Source organism: Misgurnus anguillicaudatus, chromosome 24 (genome assembly GCF_027580225.2).
Source record: "Misgurnus anguillicaudatus chromosome 24, ASM2758022v2, whole genome shotgun sequence".
Lineage (NCBI taxonomy): Eukaryota > Metazoa > Chordata > Actinopteri > Cypriniformes > Cobitidae > Misgurnus > Misgurnus anguillicaudatus.
The window spans coordinates 18,594,160-18,620,883 of NC_073360.2; the positions used below are offsets into that span (position 1 = coordinate 18,594,160).

The 26,724-nt window shown below is 37.0% G+C and overlaps 3 protein-coding genes across 5 annotated transcripts in view; 1 reads left to right on the top strand and 2 right to left on the bottom strand.

The window, feature by feature from the left end:
- Positions 1-5,762: 5,762 nt before the first annotated feature.
- Positions 5,763-12,292, bottom strand: aldh3a1 (aldehyde dehydrogenase 3 family, member A1). Its single transcript, XM_055196347.2, has 11 exons — positions 12,136-12,292; positions 11,551-11,713; positions 9,311-9,542; positions 9,128-9,213; positions 8,846-9,054; positions 8,366-8,483; positions 8,140-8,281; positions 7,884-8,050; positions 7,703-7,802; positions 6,317-6,576; positions 5,763-5,868 (listed from the first exon to the last, which is right to left on the bottom strand). Exons 2-10 carry the CDS (start codon positions 11,701-11,703, stop codon positions 6,317-6,319), a joined length of 1,467 nt encoding a protein of 488 aa, XP_055052322.2. The 5' UTR covers positions 11,704-11,713; positions 12,136-12,292; the 3' UTR covers positions 5,763-5,868.
- Positions 12,293-14,344: 2,052 nt separating this feature from the next.
- aldh3a2a (aldehyde dehydrogenase 3 family, member A2a) lies at positions 14,345-21,664 on the bottom strand. Of its 3 annotated transcripts, none has more exons than XM_073863002.1 (11): positions 21,492-21,664; positions 20,930-21,105; positions 20,615-20,853; positions 18,926-19,001; positions 18,572-18,780; positions 18,375-18,492; positions 18,065-18,206; positions 17,817-17,983; positions 17,627-17,726; positions 17,301-17,539; positions 14,345-14,942 (listed from the first exon to the last, which is right to left on the bottom strand). In XM_073863002.1, the coding sequence occupies exons 2-11, from the start codon at positions 21,089-21,091 to the stop codon at positions 14,928-14,930; spliced, it is 1,467 nt and encodes a 488-aa protein (XP_073719103.1). In that variant the 5' UTR covers positions 21,092-21,105; positions 21,492-21,664; the 3' UTR covers positions 14,345-14,927. The 3 variants fall into 3 exon arrangements, with proteins under 3 accessions (XP_073719103.1, XP_073719101.1, XP_073719102.1); XM_073863000.1 differs by having other exon boundaries at positions 20,930-21,123; XM_073863001.1 differs by lacking the exon at positions 21,492-21,664 and adding an exon at positions 21,293-21,418 and having other exon boundaries at positions 20,930-21,123.
- A 1,195-nt stretch (positions 21,665-22,859) lies between these two features.
- Positions 22,860-26,724, top strand: part of ulk2 (unc-51 like autophagy activating kinase 2) — a 33,432-nt gene continuing 29,567 nt past the window's right edge. The window contains exons 1-3 of the mRNA XM_073862999.1: positions 22,860-24,026; positions 25,958-26,050; positions 26,154-26,195. Of these exons, the coding sequence (XP_073719100.1) occupies positions 23,937-24,026; positions 25,958-26,050; positions 26,154-26,195 (225 nt within the window). The 5' untranslated portion in view covers positions 22,860-23,936. The remainder of the gene's footprint in view (positions 24,027-25,957; positions 26,051-26,153; positions 26,196-26,724) is intronic.

Consider the following 26,724-nt stretch of genomic DNA (forward strand, 5'->3'; position numbering starts at 1 on the left):
ATAGAAAGTTTAACACAAAATATAATATTAAATATTAAAGAGCACCAATTATCCGATTCACAATTTTACATTTCCAACCCCAAAGTAAACGATGACGCGAGTTATCCTCGCCAAAATAAATCTATTTTCTTGGACTACAATAAACACACGGATTGTAGGCAACAGTTTACTTCCTGGGATTGGTGATGTATCGACATCATAATTCTTCCCTCTTGGACTCACAGCCTGTAAGTTAACTCCTGTTTGTATTGCATTGTGACCAAATCTTTCAAACATGGTAAGGAGGTCACATTCCTGGCTGATGTCAGAAGTATTCAGGCCAATCACAACGTACAGATTAGCTGGCCAATCAGGGACACAGCGCTTTTCAAATCGATGAGTTTTGTACAAAATCAGTGCGTAATCATGTGTTTTTTTAACCCTAAACTATGCGAACACATTGTATTATACCAAATACACAAAATAACATTGTTTTTTAGTAATGAAATAGGTGAATACCTCTGACGTCAGCAGGAAATGTGACGCTTCTTACCATGTTTGAAAGATTCGCTCACAATGCAATGCTGACAGGAGTTAACTTACAGGCTGTAAGTCCAAGTGGGAGGAATTATGATAATGTAAACCGCACACCTAACTTGTCAAATGTCTTAAAAATAGGCACCAGAGCAATGTTTGTGGTAACCATGCTATAAGAGGATTAATTGACTCCTTTGAATTATTTGAAAAAAATTCACACCCGCGGCATTACCATCCCTGCTGAAAAAACAATAAAACCATTACAGAAAATTCTAATGGTTTCCATTAAAATACCAATAGGAAGCATTAGCTTTTACCATTAAAACCACTACACTAGTGTGTTTGGGCCATATTCCATTAGAACCAATAAAATTCCCAATAAAACCAATAGAATTTCTGTGATGGTGTCTATTGTTTTTTTAGCAGGGATCTTGGGTGTGCATTATTTCTTATAATTCAACGGCCCGTAATCAGTTATTCCTTACATACCGGTATGTACCTTTTGCATATGGTTTATATGTACTAACACCAAAGGAAATGTCCATATTTTGGTTTGTCCATATTTTATCCAACTATGGGTAAAAACAACCAAGTATTTCTTACAGTGTAGCCGTGTAAAAGCAGCATAATTTTCAGTCAAAATGAACTGGCTGAATATACAGTACATTGTGTGCATCATATACATTGTTTGCATTGTCCATACATATAGCCTTACTCTGAAATTTTTGACCCTTGAAACCAAAGACTTTTAGTTTCAGCGTTTCAAACACTCTTTTTTAGCACATTGTGTGTTTATTCATGACACAAACACCCAAAACAAGTGCATAAGTATAATAAACATTATCACCACTAATGAAAAAATAACAATACAGCGCATTATTTTTATTTTGTGAAACTAAGGTTTGCACCTTAAATAGTGCACTTGTGCTACCAACTTAGCCATAGATGATAAACACTATACTAACATGTTTTTAACAAGTATCTTGATTGATATATAGTGTTATGAGCCATATGTTTTGAGCTTCCTGCAGCGGCCCACTCTGTCCGCTTCTGTCACGTGCAGTATAAACTCATGCCAGAGGCTCAGTTATGAAATTCAGTGCAAACGGCTGAAAAGATTAAATGTCGTGTGCAGTTATAACACTGTGGCTGCATACATGCCCAAGAGGCAAGCTATGAGTAGAGCAATAAGCTCTATTACACTTGCGTGCGCATGCCCTGTGTGCGTGAATGGTCATGTTTCATGCATTTTCGGCTTTCTATAGTGCGAAAGGAGTGCTTTGCTTAAACGCCATGGATGAATATAAGGTTATTCTGTGCATTGTTTTTACTAATATGGCATAAAAAAGAAATGTGCATGCACTAAATGTAAACGATCTGCTTAAAAACCCTCTTCATCAGTATAGAAAAGCCTCAGTATCAAAAGCTATGTGACGAATAAGACACGACTGGCCAAAACCCCCTACTGAGCATCCACTCATTCATTTTCAGAGGAAACATCACTCTTCCCCAGAGATCTGCTCTGAAACGGTTGAATTTAGTCCCTGTCAACCACCGGGACATTGCAAAAAACTGCTGCGCCTACAACAAAGCCATCAACAGTTTCTCAGAGGCTCAACAACGGCAAATTCAGATGCTGTCTAGGCGAATGACAATGAGCTCTCTCATCGTTTTCCTGTATCCCTACGCCATTAAGCCGAGCGACTGTATGTAGGTACAATGCTGAGAGACTTGATCACTTTTTGACCTTGCAGCTAAGTACAAAGGCTACAGTGAAAGACTTCAGAGATTTAGCTGATGGCTTCTGTGGAGAGGAGGTTAAATGAACACAGAGCCTCCACAGAGGCAGCAAGGTAGCCAGCAGAAGGAAGAAGGTGTGGGTGGAGAGAGGGAATTTGAGGAAAAGAGTGAAAATACGAGACTGTAGGTTAAAGAAGAAACATTGGATTTTTCCAGATTCACTCATGAAAGTGATTTAAAGCGGGCTGAGAGGCATATGACCTTGGCATGGCAAACACCTCATCTACTACTAGAAGATCTGCAAAGCAGGCATATTGGCATGACTATGCCAGAATCTAGGCCTCAGGAAGGCAAAATAAAATGGCTTCCGTAGTTGTAAGTAACCTTGACCGGAGAAAGAAAGATAAAAAGCAGAAATTCTTCATTTTGTCAGCAATTGTGTTTTAATTGTAAAAAAACCCCAAAGAGCATTACATTCACAATTGAGTACATAAACATAAATGGTCGCTTATGGAAATGTTATATATGTATGATTTTGCAATCATTGTCAGTCGATTAGTCACTTGGCTTTCAACAATCTGTTGGCTGAGATGAGAAAGCAAACACAGAGGGTAAAAGTGTGTTTGAGCTGCGTCGAAAACAACGGCCATGACGTGGGAGGAGCAGTCACTTAGCACACGCATTCATAACCAGCGTACATGCCAAGGTTAGGGGTTAATGTGTTTCCATGGAAACTGAAACAGTGGAGCCGTGAGACTGAAGGGAGATGTGCTGTCGATTTCTTTCTCTTTTTAAAATAGACTAACACAGATTATGAGTGAGATGACTAAACATCCTACATTTTGTTTTGAATCTATTACCAGGCTTCAGCACCAACTGCATACAATCTTTATTTATATAATATATATAATCTTTAAACTGTAATATTTTGCAGTGAAAAACAAATGCCATATAAGGATAATCTGGTGTAGTAAAAATTAGCTCAAACCCTAAACCACTCAAATGGGCATTCACACTGACAGCAATGTGATGACTACCATTGGTAATGCAAGTGCTAGTCAAGATCCAGCTTTATTCGGACTGGCTTTTGATACACTCTGAAAAGTTGGTCTTGACTACATTACTGGTTTTAAATATTATCCATTATGGGGCGGCTTCCCGGACAGAGATTAGACTAGTCCTAGATTAAAATAAATGTATAAGAGCTGTCCAAACTAAAAACAACTTGCATTGACATATCTTAAAATACATCAGTGCCCTTTGTTTCGCCTCAAAATGGACACAAGTAATGTTTTTAGTAAGGCATGTTTGTTAAAACTAGTTATATTTCATAATTAAGACCTAGTCCTGGCTTAAGCTAATCCCTGTCTGGGACACCACCCCTTAGTGCAGTGGTTTTCAAACTTTTTCAAAGTGCAGTCCCCCTTGTGTGCGGTGCATTCCTTCGCGGCCCCCCAAAGAAAATTTATGACAAAAAACTGTGCTAAAACTTAACATTTTAATTAAACAAAACATTAAATTATACAAAGTAGTGGTTAGTTGCCTAATTTTTTTTAGGTTTAATTACAGAGAATTCATGATAAATTAATGTATTTTATAAAACTGGGGCCACCCGGCACCATCTCGCGGCCCCCCTGGGGGCCCCGTCCCCCAGTTTGAGAACCACTGTGTACTAAAAAGCAGCAAATACTGAATTTAATATAGTAGAGTATTTTTTCTCTATAGCGTCGTTCAGTATCTTCCACAGCACAATATCAAAACATTAAATGTGTTTGCAGACTAATGTTGGGAGCAGTTGTGTGAGGAAATTACTTTTGAGACTTAGCTCGGCATCATAAAAATGTGTATAACCAAGGTTTCATAAGACATTTTAGGCTGTAAGAGGGCGCCACCTGCTGAATATTGAAGGCAGTTGCATTGTAGATAAGAAATAAAAAAAACAGTGTCAAGTGATGTCACATTTATGGTTGGTTTCAATTATGCGATTTACAAAACCGTTAAATTAATAAGAATGGGAAAACTACAAAAGCAAAGTTGCTTTGCTATGTGTCAGATATAAAAGCAAAAAAAATTACGTTATAAATAAAATTTAATGTTTAAGAAACAAAACTGAATCTATATACTTTGTATGTAGGGGAGAGTGAGGCACAACCTAACACTTTTTGGTTTTGGCTCGATCATTAAAATTTTTTTTATATAAATATTTTTTTTACAAAATCAACATACACATCTCTGCTGCACATGAACGCTTAAAGTTTGTTTGTGGGTCCTACCGTTATCGTACAATTACATCAAAAGTGACATGAGTGCAAACGTTACAACTTACCCCATAGGTGGGGTTAACTGTAACAAACAGAGGGTTTGTTCTTTGTAACACCTGCTAGAAAATTTGGTTAAAAGACAAATAATTCAATACAATTCTGTCTATACACTAAAAGTGGATATTTCAATCTGCCTATAATAAATGAATGTGTGGATATCTATCCATCCATAATCCTTCATCTGACCATCTTTGTATTATACATCAATGCGTATAGTTTTTTTTTGAAAGGGCAAGATTGAAACAAAAAATCATAATTGTCAGTTATTTCCCCTGATATTGTATTAACAGTTATCATTTTGATGAATAGTATTTACATTGTTTTCATTTCATTATCATTGTATACTTGAGGCTATAATTGTAACACTGTGTTACAACTAACCCCGCCGTGTAAAAATGATTTCAATCCCAGCTATCAATTACTAGGAGTTGCTGACATGTTTCAAAATGGTGTTATGTTTTAGGTAACAAGACAGTGATTAAAATAATATAAGGTTGGATTTGGTGACTTAAACACCCAACTCAGAAATCGAAAAAAACTTAAGATGAAGAAATTTACTTTTATGCCTCCAAAACAGTCTTTGTTCAATATCTTAACCAAAAAAACATCAAAACTTGTCACAAATTCACAGAAGATCATCTTCTGACAGTAAGAGAAAAAGACCAAAAGCACAGATTGCTCTGCCCTGTTTAAATATGTAAAGTAGCTGCGTTAAAATTAACCCCGCGTTAGTTTGTGCCCCGCTCACCCCTACTATCAATCTATACTATAATATCATTTTGATCGTTATTCTTTTAATCAACTTTGTTAAGTTGCAAATAAACAAAAGTAAACCATGTTAATGCTAATAAAGTGAAATTATAATAAAGATTATAATAGTTATAAATGATTATAAAGTTTGTCAAAACAAGTGTATACAAAAACCCTTATGTTCTCTATAAGGTCACCCAGTTGAGAAAGTTTGAGAACAATGGTAGCCCTTGTTACTTATACACAGCAGAAATAATACTACCGTGTAAATTCAGATTTGTCATATCGTGCACTTTTCACCAGTTCATCTGCTGCAAATTTCTACCTAAGCAGAAAGAGCTTTTTTAACTAGCCTTATTAAACTGGGTTTTAAAAAGTACCAATATAAAACATATTGTGTGTTTACAGTGTACTCACGCATATTGTACATGCATATTTTACTATATAGTCATATCCGAATGATTTATTAATACAATGACACACTTGACGAACAGTAGTCATATAGGCAGAGGCATCTGGAGGGGCTTTACATCAAAGTCTTCTGTGAAGGGAGGGGACAATGATTATGAACAATCGTGCATTGTTAGAGAAATTCTTGAGTAATGAAGCAAAGCTTAATCCAGTCAGTTGGCAAATACTTATTAACCAAGTTGACGATCTGTTACAAAAAGTTTAACCACATGCCTTAAAAAAATAGTTTTATTTCCTTTACTTACTCAATAGATGGTCTATAACCTGATTAATAATTGAACAGTATATGGAGTACAAAAACATTTAGCTTTTTGTAGATTTTCTTCCCTACGATCCTATTAGGCACACAGTATAACCAGCTTCTAACACCCTTGATTCTTAACAATCTTGCTTAGAAAAAAAACAATCAATATGTAGCTGTAAGGTGGCAAACAAACCATGGGGATGTGTGCTGCTAATCATTTAGAACCAATAAATTAACAATACCTATATGCATATTATGCAGTAAAATCTTTTACCTATAGCAGTACAACCAGTAAGGCAACGAGCAGACCGATGGCCACCATGGTGGAGATGACTGCCCAAACGCACATGGCACTACAACTGCACAAGCGATTCTGCAGGGCAAGTTTAGCTCTGCCCAATCGGGCTGCTGTTAGTGGGGGATAGCGGGCGTCATTAAAACCCTCCAAAGCAAAAGATTTAATAACACATGCACGATGGTGACTCAGCTGGTCGAATGTGTGTCTTCCATGATATCTCCCCATTCCGCTGTTTCCTATTACAGAAAGAGAGAGACAATGAAGATGTACTGTATACAGATGCCTGAGACAAGTTGCCATTGGAGAAAATGTATATTTATATAGTTTTTCATATATAGACGGTGTCAGCAGTAACAACATAAACAAGCGGCTGTCGTGGTCCGCACGTAACTTCCGGTAAACTCCGCTAAGAATAAAAATAACAACAAAGTTCTTTAAACGTAGTTTATTTATATAACAAGCAAAAAAAAACACAGATTACCTAGTAAACAAAAACATTTGTTATTTTCGACGAGGCATTTGTTCAAGAGATCAGTTTAGCAACTAGTCAGACCATTAAAAAAAGAAACCGGAAGTAAAGTTCGGATCCAGACGTGTATCGCGTCAGCGCACGTGCGTCCGATGAAACATCGGAGTTTTTATAATAATAAATAAATTATTACCTTATTCCTATTTTTATTTTAAAAGCTTATTATGTTGGCTTGACAAAGCTTTACTTGTGGCTTTTAGTTTAATCACTATGGGATGCCAATGTTCTGCTTAGCAACCAAATTTAGTACCCTAGCAACTGAATAAACAGAGCCTTATATCTCTGCATCAGAACATCGTAGAGACTTTTAAACATGTTAGCTTCATGCTAACTTTAAGATAAATCACGCTAGCTTAATGCTAAATCATGTTAGCTTCATTTATGCTAACTTCATGGTAAATCATGCTAGCTTCATGTTAGCGTTATGCTAAATCGGGCTAGCTTATGCTAAATTATGTTAGCTTTATGTTTAAAAGCTTCATACTTAAACATACTAACAGCCAGATAGCCTAATAAACTAAACTTCTGTCAAACCTTTTTAAACCTTCAGGCCAGGCTTTGTCAAGCCAACATAAAGTTTGTCTTCAAACTTTAATATCTAGTGTATCTTTGTTTTTTCTCTTGTGATTTTTCATTTCTTCATTTTACTTTTATTTTTATTAATTTTTATTTTTTGCACCTTTTCTGTCTATGTAAATCATTTCTATGTACAGCACACTGAATAATAAAAATGTGTAATATAAAAAAACTTGCCTTGCCTAAATAAGTCCTTACTAATATTAGCAATGATCTGTTGGCAATTGAATTGGGTGATTTCTCATTGGTTGGCTTACCTACACCTCCAAAAGGTAAGGAATTGACAGTGTAGTGGATCATGACATCATTAACAGCCACTCCTCCGCTTGAGGTTTCTGTCAACATTCGCTTAATTACCTAAATAGACGAATAAAAATAAGGGTTGAATCAAAATATTCTGTTCTTGGCTAAAAAAAATCTAATACATAATAAAAGTACCTTTTTATCAGAGGAGAACACATAGAGTGCCAAAGGCTTTTCCTTTTTGTTGATAAAATTTATAGCCTCACTTAAATCATTAACAGTAATTATCGGCAGTACAGGTCCAAAGATTTCTTCCTGCATGATTCTGTAATGAGGCAAAACATCACGCAGAACTGTAGGAGCTGTTGAAGAAGAGAAAAAGCATGTTTTCACAACCGATAGATATCCCTATTTGTAATAAAGTAGTCAGAATTCATTTAAATTAAGTTACCTATATAACACTGTGACCTATCATTCTCTCCTCCGAAAGCAATTGTACATCCCTCCATCAAAGCCATCACTCTATCAAAGTGATGTGTGTTAATGATACGACAATAATCTGGAGAATTTTTTGCATCCTCTCGGTAGAACTCCTAGAATTAGTTTAGAATTGAAGTCATATATAATCAATGTGATTATACTCTATAACATCCTAAAAAACAGAGTAGCCTACACACCCGCAGTGTGTTTCGAATCTCTTCAATGATCCTGTCTTGGATGCTTGGCTCACACAGGATGTAGTCAGGCGCAATGCAGCTCTGGCCGCTATTCATGAACTTCCCCCAAGTTATTCGTCTGATAAACATTATACAATTTTTGCATCATTATTATCCTGCTTTCAGTTGTCATGCAAAAAAATTTATTTTAAAAGCTGGCGCTGCAATCCATAAATTTTTCCTCTCTATCGCCATCTCTGTTTAAAATATAGAATTGCAGCTATCTGATTTTCTGGATGTGCATCGTTCTTCGTCCGGCTACTCTGCGTGGATGAATCTGATGTGTGTGATCACCTCATCAGGGTGGATCTGTCATTATACATCAACACGTACATCCTAAAAGACATTTATCTGAAAAATGTCATCTGAACAAGTAATATATCTGTCGAGTTTGTTCTGTTACGGATTGCAGCTTTTCGTTTAACATGCAAAGCACACTACCGGCATGCCACAGCAATGTCACAGTTCTTATCGATATAACAGGGGCTTTTTCCACCCAATTCTAAAATCACTGGTGTGAGGTGACGAGTAGCCGCCTCCATAACCAGTTTCCCCACTGTGCTGTTCCCAGTATAAAAGATGTGGTCGAAACGCTCCTTCAGCAGCTCTTGGGTCTCTGGAGCACCTCCTGTCACAACCCGATACATCTCCTAAAATATATAAACGCTGGCCTTACAAGGTGCAGTTCCCAATGAACACAAACTAAGGTTTAAAGTCATGTACCTTATCAAGATATTGAGGAAGCAGCTCATTCATAAGTCTAGCAGAGTGCTCACTCAGCTCTGATGGTTTCACTACAGCTGCATTGCCTAAAGAAAAAGAGGAAGTGGTGTTAAAATCATATGATGTTGTGTTGGTGATGTTTCCCAAAAAGAGAGATTTTTTAGAAAAGATCACGCTGCCTACCAGCTGCAATAGCTCCAACGAGAGGTTGTAGGGTCAGAGCCCAAGGATAATTCCAGGCACCGATGATCAGCACGACACCAAAAGGTTCAGGTTTTATGTAAACATCATCAAATGCATTGCCGAGGTTCTTCCTCACAGGCTGAGGGGCCGCCCAATCATCCAGATGACTCTCCGCCAACTTGATGTCATTCTCAAGGCCGATAAACTCAAATAGTGTAGAGTCAAACATACTCTGTTGAATATAGGGGCTGTTTACATAATGCAGTTTGGCTGTTCGTTTACATGACAACTGCGTTTTGGGGTCCTGAAAACGCATGTTTTTTATAATGACGCCTTGTCGTCTTCTACATAACTACGTAAGGCCGGGCTCACACTACAGGATTTTTAAATTCTGGCCAATTATGAAACCTGGTCAGAGCACACATATGGAGATTGTCTTCTATTAAAAGTGCACTGTAGGACTTTTAGCGGCATCTAGTGGTGAGATTGTGAATCGCAACCAACGGCTCAGTCCACAGCTCACTCTTTCGAAATGCATAGTGAAGCTACGGTAGTAGGGTGACCATATGTGCCATTCCTCCCGGACGCATCCCGGCCATGATTTCGGGTTCGTCTTCCGGTAGTCGTATTTGTTGACCGCATACGCCATTCAGTTAAAAACATAAGACATACAAACGTAGTTTCATTCTTACCTTAAAATGTAACGGTTGCTTTTCTGTAATAATAATAATAATCCTCTATGACGTATGCGGTCGACAAATACAACCCCCGGGAGACGAACCCGAAACCATGGCCAGGATGCGTCCGGGGAGAATGGCACGCATGGTCACCCTATATGGCAGCCGCCACAGGACAACACACGTCATCGTCTGAGACAATGTAGAAATAAAATACCTTTTAGCGTGTGTCGCAGCGCTGCGTGGGACAGTGTTACGCAAAGCCTCATAAAGCATCATATCCATAGAGATAAGCCAGTAAATTTGAGTAAAATCACTTTGCTTATCCCGTTAGAAAAGGCCACACAAAACTCAGATGCATACTAATCGGGTGTAAATAGTACTTTAGTTGTCTTCGTGGATCTATGTAAACAACTCTATCTCATGGCAATTCGTAAGAATTTTACGAGGTGGCTAATTCGTATTAAAGAGCACATATTTTGTTTAGGGTTGGGGTTTGGTTATTGTTTTTTATGATAATTATACACTCACCTAAAGGATTATTAGGAACACCATACTAATACTGTGTTTGACTCCCTTTCGCCTTCAGAACTGCCTTAATTCTACGTGGCATTGATTCAACAAGGTGCTGAAAGCATTCTTTAGAAATGTTGGCCCATATTGAAAGGATAGCATCTTGCAGTTGATGGAGATTTGTGGGATGCACATCCAGGGCACAAAGCTTTTGGTGAGCTTGTGCAAATTCTACCCTCTTTTTCCTATTTGTAGTGGAGATGAGTGGTACCCGGTGGGGTCTTCTGCTGTTGTAGCCCATCCGCCTCAAGGTTGTGCGTGTTGTGGCTTCACAAATGCTTTGCTTCATACCTCGGTTGTAACGAGCGGTTATTTCAGTCAAAGTTGCTCTTCTATCAGCTTGAATCAGTCGTCCCATTCTCCTCTGACCTCTAGCATCAACAAGGCATTTTCTCCCACAGGACTGCTAAATACTGGATGTTTTTCCCTTTTCACACTATTCTTTGTAAACCCTAGAAATGGTTGTGCGTGAAAATCCCAGTAAGTGAGCAGATTGTGAAATACTCAGACCGACTCGTCTGGCACCAACAACCATGCCACGCTCAAAATTGCTTAAATCACCTTTCTTTCCCATTCTGACATTCAGTTTGGAGTTCAGGAGATTGTCTTGACCAGGACCACATCCCTAAACGCATTGAAGCAACTGCCATGTGACTGGTTGATTAGATAAATGCATTAATGAGAAATTGAAAAGGTGTTCCTAATAATCCTTTAGGTGAGTGTATATTTCTGCACAATTAACTTTGTATGAATTCATACAAATTAGCCAACTTGTAAAATTTGTACAAATTCTCGTGAAATCAGGCTGGTGTAAGCGCAAATCTTTTTGACAGTGTTGTCGTGTGTACATAAAATGTTTCATAAATGCAATGAAAAAACTTTTAGGTTTTTCACTACATCTTGTCATGTAAACATAAAGTTACAATAACCTTTCAGTATATATACATCATAGACGTTTATATATCATAAGATATTCCTGTTGTAACTTACCCTGTTAATGTCTTGTTTCAGAGCATCTGCGATGTCTGCTTGGCGTTCAGTGATGAGTTTGTATAGGGCTCTCAGCTGCTGTTTTCGGTACTGCAGAGATCTGGATCTGCCTGACTGGAATGCCTCTCTCACTCCATTCACTACCTTATCCATCCTTTCAGACCTGAATCATACATTTGTTTAATCAAAAATAATAATTAGTAATTATACAGTTTTTAGAGTTGGGTAATGAGTAAAACACATATTCTGAGCTACATTACACTGTAAAAAGTGAACTAGGTATTGTCTACCAAGTGCTCTTTCCTAGCTTCAGAATCAGTTCAACAGCGTTTTTGAGGAAATCAAACTATATATTTGCAATATGTTTATTGTTTACAACACATTTAGCCAGCAGTGGGTAAATAAATAGCACCAGCGTTTATCACTTCGTTAAATCATCTTCACGCGTAACGTTAGTCGATCACACGTTACACACACATCAAGTTTAAATAGGTTAAAATTCTTTCAAACGAAATATTTTGATTTTATCTTGAATCAGTGAGGTATATAAGCATACGTTGTTGTTAACAAGTTGTTGATACTCACTTTGATTTCAGCCACGACCTGCGGTACTGGAGAATGGTACAGTAACTGTTCACGCCCCCATTTGCAGAGCAGTTATATACACGGGAACTGTGACGCAGGGGACAAAACAAACGCTGACTGAGTTTATTGAGCCCGTCAAACAGCGGCGCGTCTAGTAAACTGTCTTAAACAAAATTGATTAAATTAAAATTTAACAATTTTATTTAACTTGATACACAAAATCGCAATAAAGTCAGGTTTTAGTTTGTCAAGATTTTTACACAGACATGCAGCACAAGATGATAATGGCACAGTTAAACATTAAACAGTGTTGTTACTGACTAATGAAAGCTGTTACGTAATGTATAATGTAAGTTAACGCTACATCCAGCCGTAGTTATCACGAAGAATCCAGACGCGGTTTAGGTAAGGGGTCTCAAACTCAAATAGTCTTTGGGCCATTTCTGAGGCTGACATTTCGAGAAGCTGCAGAGCTATTTTAACATTAGAAAAGCACAATATTCCTGTAAATGTACTGTATTTAAATTCTATTATTTAACATATAATATTATTTAAATAAACAGTGTTTTCAATTTTTTATAACAGTAAATACATATTTTCTTATCGTAGCTTTTTAAAACTTTGCACTAAGCTAACAAATTAAATTTAATATGTTGAAAAAAATCAATAAATAGCTAAATGAAACTGACCCTAAAACTTTTGAATGGAGGTATTCAATGTCACATAAGCTAGTTGGACAGGAAAAATATCTGCTCCATTTAATTGCATAGCAAGATATAGGCTACTTTACTCACGAAATGAGTGATGCTGCATACATTATCTTTTGCACGTGCCCGCTCATCTCCCCCTTATCTTAACCTGGACACCTGAAGGCCTACGCCTGTTTTTCTTATTCGTAGTTCAATATATGTTGCATTACATCACTATGATTGATGTGAGGTGCAGATCACTGATTAAAATCTGATCATGCATTCTGTTTTCCTCACCATCATGGAAAGCTCGGCTCATTGTTCCTTAGCAATGGATGATGCCACGGGAGCACATTTTTGAAAACAGGTGATATGAACGACCCCTTAAAGGCCCACTGAAATTCTTTGGAATGTGAAGCATTATTTGTTGTGGTGACATCAGTTTAACCGAAACAGAAAGTCATAATGGAACTATTGAGAAGACCCCCCCCCCCTTTTAAATAACCAATAGCTTTTCATACGGCACAGTACAGCAAAGACATACTGTAACGGAATGACGCTTCAGCATCCAAAAAGCATTTGATTGGACAGGAAATTTGATGAGAAGCTGAAGTGTAGGGTAATGTCATAAAAATGTGTGACTTTTTTAATAATGAGCAAATTTCTATGTTTACTCAACTAGTGACTAAGTTGGGTAAAGAGTATTTAGTATATCCAAATTAATCTAATCTACATGTTTTGGACTGTGGCAGTGTACACAGAAAGGTCTCATACACAAAGTCTGTATCTGACTTAGCCCTTGCTTAAACCAGAGACCTTTTTTGCTGTAAGGTACCAATGATGCGCCCCAACCCACTGTGCTGCCCTCTACACTGAACACACACTTCTCAATCATGGTAACAATGAACAAACATCATTCTTTCAAAATTACTCTAAATACAACATATAACTAACATTAACAACATTAATAAAGCCAGCAAACATTTAACATTTTTTAGTAAATATTAACCAAAGAAGTGAACATGTCGCAATGCATGCTGGGAACTATTCTGATCATTGTTTTTTTATTGCTTGTTCAGATTACTCAGTTTGGCACCTTAGGTGAACGAATTGGACAAAAACGTATACATCCAAGTCCAGTCAACAAAATAATATTTGTTAGCTGAATGAATATGCTTTTTTCATTCAGTGAACACAAAATAATGAATTGACGCCCTTCAACAAAAAAAATCTTCGTTCAAGTTACTTAATTTTCTTTGTTGAATTAACATTTTTAAGTTGGATTTTTTACAGTGTATAAAATAAACCTTCTTTCGTGCTTTCCATCCTCTGGAAAACAATAGTGCCTGACCATGAACAGGAACATTTGTTGCTATGGACAGTTGCTGCTTTATCATGAATAAAACACAGCCATTGACCTATCAGAATCAAGGACCAGAACTAACAGTTTTGTAACTGTCTGTATTATCCCATTTATTTCAGGGGTTCTTGCCACAAGAGTAATTAACTTGATCCAAAAACTGATTTAAAATATTTTATTAGTTAATTTGTAACAAATTCAAAGCGTGCATGAGAAAAGACAGCTAAGAAATTAAACATTGAGTAGTACCTGTATTAGCGTAGATAACAGATAACAGACCTCAAAATGATGCAACTGAGCAATAGACCAAGTATTCGGTAGAACCGAGTAATAATGCAATGTTTGCATGAGTGGAATCATCCCTATTTGACTTCCATAATTTGATTACTGATACATTTTTTGAGTTTTGTTAACAAATAATGTTCAATAATTAATCTACAGCATATCAACTGACTCAGTAGTGTTTAAAACAGTTCTTTATGTGTCCATGCACAGTTGCTCATATTCGTTCAGACCAATGAAAACCACCTTGCAATATTACAAAAACAATTGTGTTCTGAGTAAATTATTAGTTTTAGGCTGTTACAGCACAAAATTTGCTGTTATAAAAATGAAATATACAGTTTCATTTGCTAGGTATTGGTGTATTAACAACTCTAATGTGTAGCAAAATACTACATCAAAATCGTTAAAATCACATTGTGTTTTTTTCAGGTCCAAAGAGACAATCTCAGCTCCACAAGTCATCGCATAAACCTCTGTAACATAAAAAGACAACAAAAATCAGATTGCAATAAATGCTTTACAATAAGAAGTAGTTTTATAAATGTGTCATCTGTGTGGATGGCATATGATAATGGTCATTTAACAACAATCAAATCTATAAAGGGCAAAGGCTTGTTTTACAGTTTATACAGAAACAAAGAAACATTCTGTGCAATGTTATCAGTGCTCAGAATAGCAGCCATTTAAATAAAACGTTTTTAACTATACAATTAAATTTCTTTGCATTATAAGACAAAGGTCTTGTGAAGTATAAAATCATCTACTGATTACAGCTTCATGTAACAAAACTTTCCCAGGTCAGTTCAACATATTGCCAAATTGCACTTTTTTTTCGCATGAGCTTGAGTTTCTGGTCTGAAACTTAATGAAGCAAAATGTCTAGTGTAACCGTAGCATGACTCTTTGTGGAGAGTTATGTAAACAGCCTCGGTGGTGATACGTTCTTTATCAAGGAACAGAATATAAGTATAAATAAATATTAATCATGTAATTTGTGGATGTAAGTAAAATACTTGCTAAGGAATTTTTGGATGATCCAGCCGGTTGTTATTGCAGAATAAACCACGACAGGGACAGGTTATTAAGACCCCTTTTACCCTGAAGGGGTTTATCTTGCGATGTTGCTGGCTGTACATTATCCCTTACTTATTACACGGCTCATTGGAAGGCTTGATTCTAATTGGCCAGTCACAACTTTGCAGGTTTGTTATCCTAGATAAGCTCAAAACTAATAACACACAGTAACCCTGATGCTGCAAATCATTTTGAACGGTACAGTTTAATATTAAACAAATATTAAATATAAATGTTTTTTAATAACATACACTCAGCTAAAGGATTATTAGGAACACCTGTTAGATTTCTCATTAATGCAATTATCTAATCAACCAATCACATGGCAGTTGCTTCAATGCATTTAGGGGTGTGGTCCTGGTCAAGACAATCTCCTGAACTTCAAACTGAATGTCAGAATGGGAAAGAAAGATGATTTAAGCAATTTTGAGCGTGGCATGGATGTTGGTGCCAGACGTGCCGGTCTGAGTATTTCACAATCTGCTCAGTTACTGGGATTTTCACGCACAACCATTTCTAGGGTTTACAAAGAATAGTGTGAAAAGGGAAAAACATCCAGTATTTAGCAGTCCTGTGGGAGAAAATGCCTTGTTGATGCTAGAGGTCAGAGGAGAATGAGCCGACTGATTCAAGCTGATAGAAGAGCAACTTTGACTGAAATAACCGAGGTATGCAGCAAAGCATTTGTGAAGCCACAACACGCACAACCTTGAGGCGGATGGGCTACAACAGCAGAAGACCCCACCGGGTACCACTCATCTCCACTACAAACAGGAAAAATAGGCTACAGTTTGCACGAGCTCACCAAAATTGGACAGTTGTAGACTGGAAAAATGTTGCCTGGTCTGATGAGTCTCGATTTCTGAGACATTCATATGGTAGAGTTTGTGGTGGTGGTGGTGTAATGGTGTGGGGGATGTTTTCTTAGCACACTTTAGGCCCCTTAGTGCCAATTGGGCATCGTTTAAATGCCACGACCTACCTGAGCATTGTTTCTGACCATGTCCATCCCTTTATGACCACCATGTACTCATCCTCTGATGGCTACTTTCAGCAGGATAATGCACCATGTCATAAAGCTCAAATCATTTTAAATTGGTTTCTTGAACATGACAATCAGTTCACTGTACTAAAATGGCCCCCACAGTCACCAGATCTCAACCAAATAGAGCATCTTTGGGATGTGGTGGAACGGGAGCTTCATGCCCTGGATGTGCATCCCACAAATCTCCATCAACTGTAAGATGCTATTCTATCAATATGGGCCAACATTTCTAAAGAATGCTTTCAGCACCTTGTTGAATCAATGCCACGTAGAATTAAGGCAGTTCTGAAGGCGAAAGGGGGTCAAACACAGTATTAGTATGGTGCTCCTAATAATCCTTTAGGTGAGTGTATATGACATTATATTTACAAATGATTAAACCAAATAGTGTTCATGACATTTGAACGTCTTATCTTAAAAAACAAAAATAAACGAGTTTTCCTTGCGGAAGGGCTGCATTCCTTAAAAATTAGCTAATATTTAATGTTCCTTACCTTACTTATGAGGTAAATAGCCGTGTAATAAGCGGGATAATGTACAGTCAGCCGACTGTTATCAAGAAATAAGCCCCTTCCGTTCTAATCACACTGTCAGGGCTTATTTCTGCGATAACCGCCTGCCTACACACAATCCCTTACGTAGAATATCTTATAGAAAACATTACAAATTGATCACTAGATTTTACCACGTCCTTCATTTGACAACATCTTACCTTCACCACAAAAGTTGCCAGTGCAGCAAGCATAACAACCTGTGCCATCCGACGCCACCTGGCCAGATTTATTTGCTTCAAGAGAAGGATACGAGCCCAGTGTAACTTTTTTGCAGAGTGAGGAGGGTAACGCATCTGATTGACCATCTCCATGTTTAGCTTTTTAATGAGACAGCTCCGAAGGTGACTCAGTTGGTCAAAAGTGTATTTGCCATGGTAGCAACCAGTTCCACTATTTCCTAAAAGAAAGAAACAATACGCCTATATTTCCTGTGACTGTCAATGATCAGAATGGCTCTTTGCAGTAAAATAACTATGAGACTCACCAACACCACCAAAAGGCAAATCACTTATGGTGAAATGCACCAGACAGTCATTGGCTACGACCGCTCCGCTGGATGTTTCTGATATTATCTGTTTGATGACCTGTAAGACAAAAAAATTAATGTAGCTTGGGAGTAACACAGAATAATGAAATAATCATGTATTGCATCCCATAGAAAATTACTTTGTTACCTTATTACTAGAAGAAAAAACATAAAGTGCCAATGGCTTTTCTCGTTCATTAATGAACTGAATGGCTTCCTTCAGACCATTTACAGGGACGATGGGCAAAATTGGCCCAAAGATCTCTTCCTGCATCACTTTGGATTGTGATTTCACATCCTTCAAAACAGTGGGAGCTGAAGTACACAGGTATATGAATCAGCAGAAGTCACAAAAGCATAAAACATTTTATATAAAAACACAACTTTGGTACTTACCAATATAACACTCCGATTCATCACTGTCTCCTCCAATAGCAACTGTGTTATCCTCAATAAGTGCTATTATCCGCTTAAAGTGGCGTTGATTGATAATGCGTCCGTAGTCTGCAAAGCCTTTGGGGTCATTTGTATAAAACTCCTGTACAAGTGAATGATATGTGTTACAACTCCCTATAAGGGGAATGAGAGTGTAACAAATGTATGGTGTGGGGAGAGAGAAAACTGACAGTATGTCTCAAAGCTTAATAAACTCATAAACTCAAGTTTATTTTGATAAACTTTTTGCAAGCATAACTAAATACAAGACCTTGATGCATTTTTGGATCTCATTAATCACTGTATTCTGGATGCTGGGTTCACAGAGGATATAATCAGGTGCAATGCAGGTTTGACCACAGTTGACAAACTTTCCCCAAGTGATGCGACTAGAGATTTAAAAACATTGGAAAGCAATTCATTGTTAGTATACATTAACATATTTTTAATAGCTTCAAGCAAACTTACCGGCAGGCGATTTTAATGTCACAGTTCTTATCAATATAACAGGGGCTTTTCCCACCCAATTCTAAAGTTACTGGTGTGAGATGACGAGCTGCTGCCTCCATAACCAGTTTCCCCACTGTGCTGTTCCCCGTATAGAAGATGTGGTCGAAACGCTGCTTCAGTAGCTCTTGGGTCTCTGGTACTCCTCCTGTCACCACTGGATACATCTCCTAAACACATGAATAAAAGATAATGAACAGATTATTGGTGTAGCCAAATTCTGAATCAATCCAGTATTGTAGGAAGATGGTAATATTTTTAAGGATGGTAATATTTTTAAGGATGGTAGTGTTGGGAATGTCTCTAAAGTATTACAGGGTCAAGGTAGTGAGTCAGAAGCTCCATAACTTTGGCTGTGTGAGAGCTGACTTCTGAAGGTTTCACTACTGCGGCATTTCCTAAAACATCAAAGATATCAACAAGTGCATGAGTCATATTGACTATTTGTGGTGGTTTTATGTCAGACCTCTGCCTTTTTAATTTGATGTAAATTAGTGACATAACAGACAGACAGAATTTAAATTAAAGGATTAGTCCATTTTGTTAAAAAAATCCAGATAATTTAGTCACCGCCATGTCATACAAAATGTTGATGTCTGTCTTTGTTCAGTCGAGAAGATTGCTTTTTTTAAGGAAAACATTCCAGGATTTTTCTCATTTTAATGGACTTTAATGGACCCCAACACTTAACTCAACAATTAACAGGTTTTTTCAACAGAGTTTCAAAGGACTCTAAACCAGTGGTTCTCAAACTTTTTAGCATGCGGCCCCCCTTGTGTACAGTGCATTTCTTTGCGCCCCCCCAAAGAAAATTTAGGACAAATTTGTTCTAAAATGCAACATTTTAATTAAACAAAACATACAAAATTATTCAAAGTAGTGCTGTTGGTTAGCAGCCTTATATTTTTTGGTTTAATTACACAGAATTCATGATAAATTAATGTATTTTATAAAATCTCATAAAACTGGGGCCCCCCTGGCCCCAGTTTGAGAACCAGTGCTCTAAACAATCCCAAACGAGGCATAAAGGTCTTATCTAGCGAAGCAATTGTCATTTTTGACAAGACAGTGTTTCCCACAGGATTTTGAGAGACTGTGGTGGTGATGATGTCACCCGCTAATTAGCATATATGTGACGTCATCATGTTGTGTTTGCGTTTGATCTAGTGTTGGCACCTGAAATATGTTTCACTTTTACTTTTTGATCTGTATCTGTATTTGATCTGTATTATATATCAAATTATATTTTAAGCCGAATTAAGCTGTTTTAAATAGTGAAATAAAAATGTAAATGGCAATCATGAAAATTCTATTTGTGGCGGCCAGTGATGATTCTGTGGTGGGCCACCACAAATAAATCAATGTATAGGAAACAAGAAAACAAAAGAAAAACAAAAAATATGCACTTTTAAAAACTCTCGTCTATCTCTGGTCCTGTGAGGCGCCGGCGCGACCTCACGCAATTGCGACGTAGAAAGGTCACGTGTTACATATATGAAACGCACATTTGTGGACCATTTTAATCAATAAACTGACCCAAAGACATTAATTAGTATCATTCGACATACAACAATGTTGGAACGGTCCTCTTTTCGGAAAGGCGTAGTTTTGCATACGTCATCCGTGACCTCTTGACGTGATGTCATATTGCATGAGGTCGTGCTGGCGCATCCCAGGACCGGAGATAGATGAGAAGTTGTGGTTAAAAGTGCATATTTTTTATTTTTCTTGTCAAAAATAACAATCATTTTGCTAGACAAGACCCTTATGCCTCGTTTAGGATCGTTTAGAGTCCTTTGAAACTCCTTTGAAAAAAACTGTTAAGTATTGGGGCCCATTAAAGTCCATTAAAATGAGAAAAATCCTGGAATGTTTTCCTCAAAAATCATAATTTCTTAGGAACGAAAAGACGTTAACATTTTGGATGACGTGGTGTTGAGTAAATTATCTGGATTTTTTTTAAGAAAATTGACTAACCCTTTAAACATGAAAATATATATACAAGCATTTCCTGCAGCTATGGCACCTACAAGGGGTTGTAGGGTAACTGCTATTGGATAGTTCCAGGCCCCAATGATAAGCACTACACCGAGAGGTTCTGGGTGTATGAAGACCTCATCTGATATGGTGAGAAGATTTTTGGTCACTGGCCGTGGAGCTGCCCATTCTGCCAGCTTGCTGATCGCCAGATTGATTTCTCCCACCAAACCTAGGATCTCATACAGCTGTGTTGCATTTTCACTCTATGACAAAACAAAGCTATTATGTTTATTGCAAGTAGACTAAATGAATCAATAAATTAAAGATTTGGAAATATACCTTATGGAGGTCTTTTTTCAGTGCATCGGTAATGTCCTTTTCTTTCTCTGTAATGAATCGACTAAGGTTTTTAAGTTGTTTAATTCTGTAGTCCAGGGGTTTAGATCTTCCAGTCATAAAAACCTTCCTGGCCTGCTGAACGGCCAGCTGCTCCCGAGACATTCTGATAAATCAATCTAGACTGTACAGAAAGACTTAAAAAAATGACAACATATATAAAACAAAACTGAAAAAATAAATATACTTAACAAAGATACAGTGGTACGATAACCGATCCGTAACCGTGAAATGCGATAGAAAATAACACCGGAAAATATTAAACGTTTACAAGTGCAGCACGAACTGATTTTGCAGTTAACTTACCAATATATTACGCAAGATGTACCTTTACATATTTGCACATTAGATCTGCGACAATGATTACATAACCTCTGTGACATTAACTTAAAGAAACTCATCTTTTCAGTTGCTGGTCGACGAAATGTGCTTTTTTTATAAAACATTCAAGTTATTTTTAGGATATTTGCAGACGTCGGTCGCAGTAACATTGACATAAACTTACTTTTCTCCAGGGGGTGCGTCTGCTAAATCTTCCGTTGAAGCACTGCGTTTCAGTTTATTTTAACATAAAACATTTGTACTTAAATAAACACAATCTATTAATTCAAATGAGTTGTACCTAATAATACACAGGTTAAGATATTAAATAAACTGCATCCTGTAATTTCAAACCACTGTGATTGGTCGTTTATGTAATCCTGTTTAGCTATCGGTGACAAAAGTAACGGGAACCACGTGACAGCAATTCTTAGGCGTATGACGTCAAAGTACCGCGAGAGCAATGAAAAAATCATACAAAGAAGTTTAATTTCTAATCGCTCTCGCGGCGTTTTGACGTCACCTGATTGTCGATTCTTGCGGCGCCATTTGCCACCAGTCTGTGCAATTCTGCATTTCTTTCGAGGACTGTCATAGACGCTAAACGCACCTAGCGCCATCCACAGTATACAATATTTATTACAGCGGGCGTATTCATCCTACAAGTATGAGACTTAACTTAATCAATGTAAAAGCTCGATGTATATACAATTTCGATATTTCTAATTATTTTGGTAGAATCTGAAGTTTGTTATTTTTAGTATGGATTATATACAGATTCATATATAACATATTTTGAACTAAACACACCGTTTTAGATACAACCATCTGCTGCTGATAGCAGTGTTCAGTTACTAAAATAGCTAGGTGAGAGTCAGAATTACTGTTAAAAAATATTGTAGACCAGCACCTGTTTGTGAAACAAAATCACTTGTTTGTGGTATACATAATAAAGTATTGCATATAAATCAAGACGATATGACTTAACTGTAACTTAACTTGAGTCCGATAAAAATGCTGTTCTTGGAAAATGGATTAGCAGTCATCTTCAATAAATCATTGGAATCATAAAGAACAGTGTGCTAAACTGTTCATCCAATATGAGTACATGATGTGACTAAAAGTGACTCTTGAGATGGACCCTGAGTTTAAAGCCTATATATAAATCGTTTATTTTGATGCTTCACAAAAGATTCTACTGAGTGAGAGCTAAAATTTAGCATCTGTTTTTGGTCACCAACAAGCTGCATATAACAAACTTTTGATTTAGCACTCTTTAATATAATAATTAAAACGTCTGAGAAAGTTATAGATTTGCCACCAGATGATGCCAGTGAGTTGCACATGATATTTGTTTTCAAAAAGGACCGTCTATTTTTATATAAATAAATACGTGTTCATACAGCCAGCCTCCGCAAGGTGGAGCACGAAGTCGGTTTTGTTATTGTGCAAAGACAACTGAGCACATAAATGTCTTTCTATGTAGCTAAGTTTGTTTGGACAGCATTATATGTGCATTCCAAAAGCTTTTTGTGATTAGCATCTATCTATATATGTCAGTCTGTCGGTCCGTCCGTCCGTCTGTCAGTAGCTATGTTATTTTGCTGAGCTGTTTATTTTCACGAGGGACTATATTCTTCGGCGTAGGGCAGCGCACTTCTCTTCGCGGAGGTACCCATTATGATGAGGCTCTCATGTAAGAGAGCCCTGTCATTGTAATGCAGCAATCGATGGGGTTTAAGTTCTCCGAATCAACATAAGATAAACATTGACATACTCCTTTGACTAAACGGATCGTACCTTTGTTGCGTTTTCAAGATTAAACACAGGAAAAACCTCGTTTATTTATTTATTTTTAATCGAAGCGCTTATGTTTTTCTGCAATGCTCTGTGAGATCGAAAGCAGGAGGACAGAGGAGTGTATTGAAGAATGGTGTACCCTGCAATAATATGGATTTAAAGAAGACTATTATATCTTTTCAGAGGGACAGCTGACATAAGCATTCGGATCGCGTTAAATGGATCGACTCTATTGTGACCTGATATTATTCAGGCGAAACTACATGGAAAATAGATACACACTGAGGACAGAATACTTCTAAACCATTGTATTTTTTGTTATTAATTATACTCATCTATGATATTATACTTTCATATTGTGTTTTGACCAAGCTTGCGATGGGAAACTCAATGACGACGCGAAGGGTCACTGAGTTAACAAGGCACTACTACAGTAAAAGAGGCTGCTTGCAACCCATGCCTTTTCTTTTAATTTAAGATGACATCATGTAGCTCGTGTACAGTACATCTCCAGATTTGATTTTATCTATGTACGTAAGCTAAGATAAAAGACAGCGCAAGCATGTGAGATGGCTTTTAACTGGGTCAGATAGTGACAGACAAACTAGTTATCCGCATCCTAGTGCAGAATAAAACATTGAGCTACGAAACTTGTGATTGTGTTCAGATTGACCACTTAGTTTTAAATCTCGACTTTAAGTCAGTTTGTAACTCGGGAATGGCAGGCTTCTTGAATAGACTGTAGCTTGGATTGTAGAGAGACTGAAGGACGTGCCCCAACATCATCTCCATCACAAGCTTTTGTACATTACTGGACACCTGCCCAAAAATGGAGACCGTGGGAGATTTTGAATACAGCCGAAAAGACCTCGTTGGACACGGAGCTTTTGCAGTTGTCTTCAAGGGTAGACACAAAAAGGTAAATACTGTAAGCACACGAGATTCCCTGCAGTTGAGCATCATGCAGACTGGAAATTTGGGCCAGGCTTATTTATGTGTTATATGGTGAAGTAATATCCTAACATCACAATGTATACAGTTTTTAACAGTTGCATCACAGTTAAAGGCAATATGATTGTCTGTTTTAAATATATGAAAGATGCATTTAATTGGTATAGAAATATATATTTAACAGATGTATAGATTTAATTTAACTATTTTATTTTTATTTTTTGCCAGTCTAATTGTGTTATATCTGTGATTCTTGGTTGTTTTTATATAACGTCTAGAATAGGTCATCTAGCTGCTGGAGTCATTCATTCATAAAACAGCCTCTCTGATGAATAAGCCGACTGACGTCAATAGGACGTAACATTTGGGCGGATGAACAGGACACACGTTTTGCTTTAATTCTTGTTGATTTATGAACATAGCTTACTATAAATAAAAAAGTGCACTGTATTAGATGTGAAAATGATTAGGTGTTTTACTATTAAGATCCTGCATTTTGAGATGATGTCATGGTAGATTCATCAATGCACCAAGTCAATGTTTACTGATTTGCATTATGTAAATGTGTGTTATTTCTACTCCATAGACTGATTATAGTCATTCAAAAAGTGCCGATATGGATATATTTTTCAATTCTTTAACAGCTATCTCTGCATTTGTCCATGCACTGCAGCTGTACTGTATGGTGACAAAACAAGCCCCTAAAAACCTATTTTCAAAAAAATGGATTTAATGCATATTTTTTAGTCAGGAACAATGCGTTTAAAAAGTTATTGAATGACATTTCAGAACATTTTAATGATTTTTTCCCACAATATTTTGATGTCCCCATTCAATAAAAATGTCATGTGGTACAACCAATCATTGTGCATTTGCCACAAGTTTTAATGCATTCACTGTGTCATGCTTATTGTTTTTTATTTGATAGTGGCATTTAAAATTATAATACTGAAAATAGTTTGAAAGTCTAAAACAACTTTACCATAAAGCTAACATTTGAGAACAATACATTTAAGAATAATGTTTTAAAAAGTACAAAAACAATTATAGACAACCTTAGCTTGCATTTATTAAAACAAAAATTATAAGAAATAATTAGCTTAATAAAATTATTTAGCTGAATGCTCTTTTCTAGGCGCAGTCGTAGTAGTTGCACCCTTTGACTTTCTGGTTGCACCGCCTGACCTCTGCAATGAATTTACATTTAACAGACTTGCACTTGGATGTTGGAATTAAGGTTGTTATATCAAATTTTTAAATGCTATTAAAATGTGTTTGATAATTTTTTTCTAATTTTAAATTTTTTAATTTAAACAAAAAGTTGTACCACCTGACAGAAAGTGTCCCATTACATTAAAGTAGCTCTTTCTTAGTATTTGAGAGAAATCTATATCTTATGAATGCTCATCCTCTAAAAGGGGTCAGTGCAGAAGAGAACGACGTTTTCTCTGTGATGCTTTCGGCATGCTCGACTGAATCGGTTTGCAGTGAGGCGAGATGAACGCTGCCTCTCTCGCATGCTGCCAGCACTTGGCCACAGCACAGTGTGCCGCAGGAACATCTCCTATTAACCTACATTTACATGAAAAGCATCCTTCTATTCATGGGTTTCCACTCGGCAGCAGCTCTGCATTGGGGACAGTTTGTTAAGCTGGTTTATGAAATCACACTTTACACAAGCATTTCTCCCAAAGGCTAAACTCGCATTACTACACTTTAGCTGAGAAATACATTTAATGCTGGAAAGATTTGAGCTGTGTAGAACTAAAAACCACCCTATGAAACGGAAAATTAGATTCATTTTGAAAAGCTCATTTATGAGATGGTTAATATTTTGTTGTATTCTTTTGCATTCTGGACACGAATCTCTCCTTAAATTGTCCTGTCTGATATTTACAGAAGATTGATTGGGAGGTCGCCATCAAGAGTATTAACAAGAAGAATCTCTCAAAATCCCAGATTTTGCTCGGAAAAGAAATCAAAATTTTAAAGGTGAGTTTTCTCTTAATGGAAATAATACACTGAATAATTCAGACAGGACGTTGAAATCTTTTAAAATGACATGCATTTTAAAAGTGTTTATGTTATTGTATAGGAACTCCAGCATGAGAACATTGTGGCACTCTATGATGTCCAAGTAAGTACACACTTATTTATTAATATGATCCCAAATAGTAAGTCCCTGTCTTACTTCAAGGCAAGCACGAATGCATGCAACATTGGTTTTACCGTTCTATCATTCCCCAAAAAGCTGGGAGAACAGATCACATGACAAGTCAAATATAAAAACTAAGCTTTACTGAACAAAGCATTGGTCCACAGCCTTTTAAGTGTATACGCTGGATTGTCCAGATGCGACGTTTGCATGGCAGTACATGAGAATGCACTTTTTAGAATTATGTTACAGCGCAGGAGGAAATAAGATTATTTCTCAACGTCCTTGGGGTTGAATGCTGCAGGCTTTGCTGAAAAAAAATCAGAAGTCAGCCAATTTTATTAGCGAGCTAATTCATCCATCAATATCCTGCCTTCCTTCTGTCTACATACAGCCCCCGTTGGAGGAAGGGTTTGCCTCCTCTGGAATGGTGTGGGCTAAAAGAGAACCATTTCATTGGTTTAAAGCCTCAGCTGATACTCATTGCACTTTTCTGAAAGAGCTACTTTAA

Coding starts and splice junctions, on each gene's coding strand:
- aldh3a1 (XM_055196347.2), bottom strand. CDS start 11,703: ATGGATAAGGTAGTGAATGGAGTGAGAGAGGCATTCCAGTCAGGCAGA. Junction 9,543..11,550: donor TGAAACAAGACATTAACAGG/GTAAGTTACAAC, acceptor TATATTCAACAG/AGTATGTTTGACTCTACACT. Junction 8,282..8,365: donor AGATTCGAAACACACTGCGG/GTGTGTAGGCTA, acceptor AACTAATTCTAG/GAGTTCTACCGAGAGGATGC.
- aldh3a2a (XM_073863002.1), bottom strand. CDS start 21,091: ATGTCTCGGGAGCAGCTGGCCGTTCAGCAGGCCAGGAAGGTTTTTATG. Junction 18,493..18,571: donor GACATTAAAATCGCCTGCCG/GTAAGTTTGCTT, acceptor TTAAATCTCTAG/TCGCATCACTTGGGGAAAGT. Junction 17,984..18,064: donor TGAATCGGAGTGTTATATTG/GTAAGTACCAAA, acceptor TGTGTACTTCAG/CTCCCACTGTTTTGAAGGAT.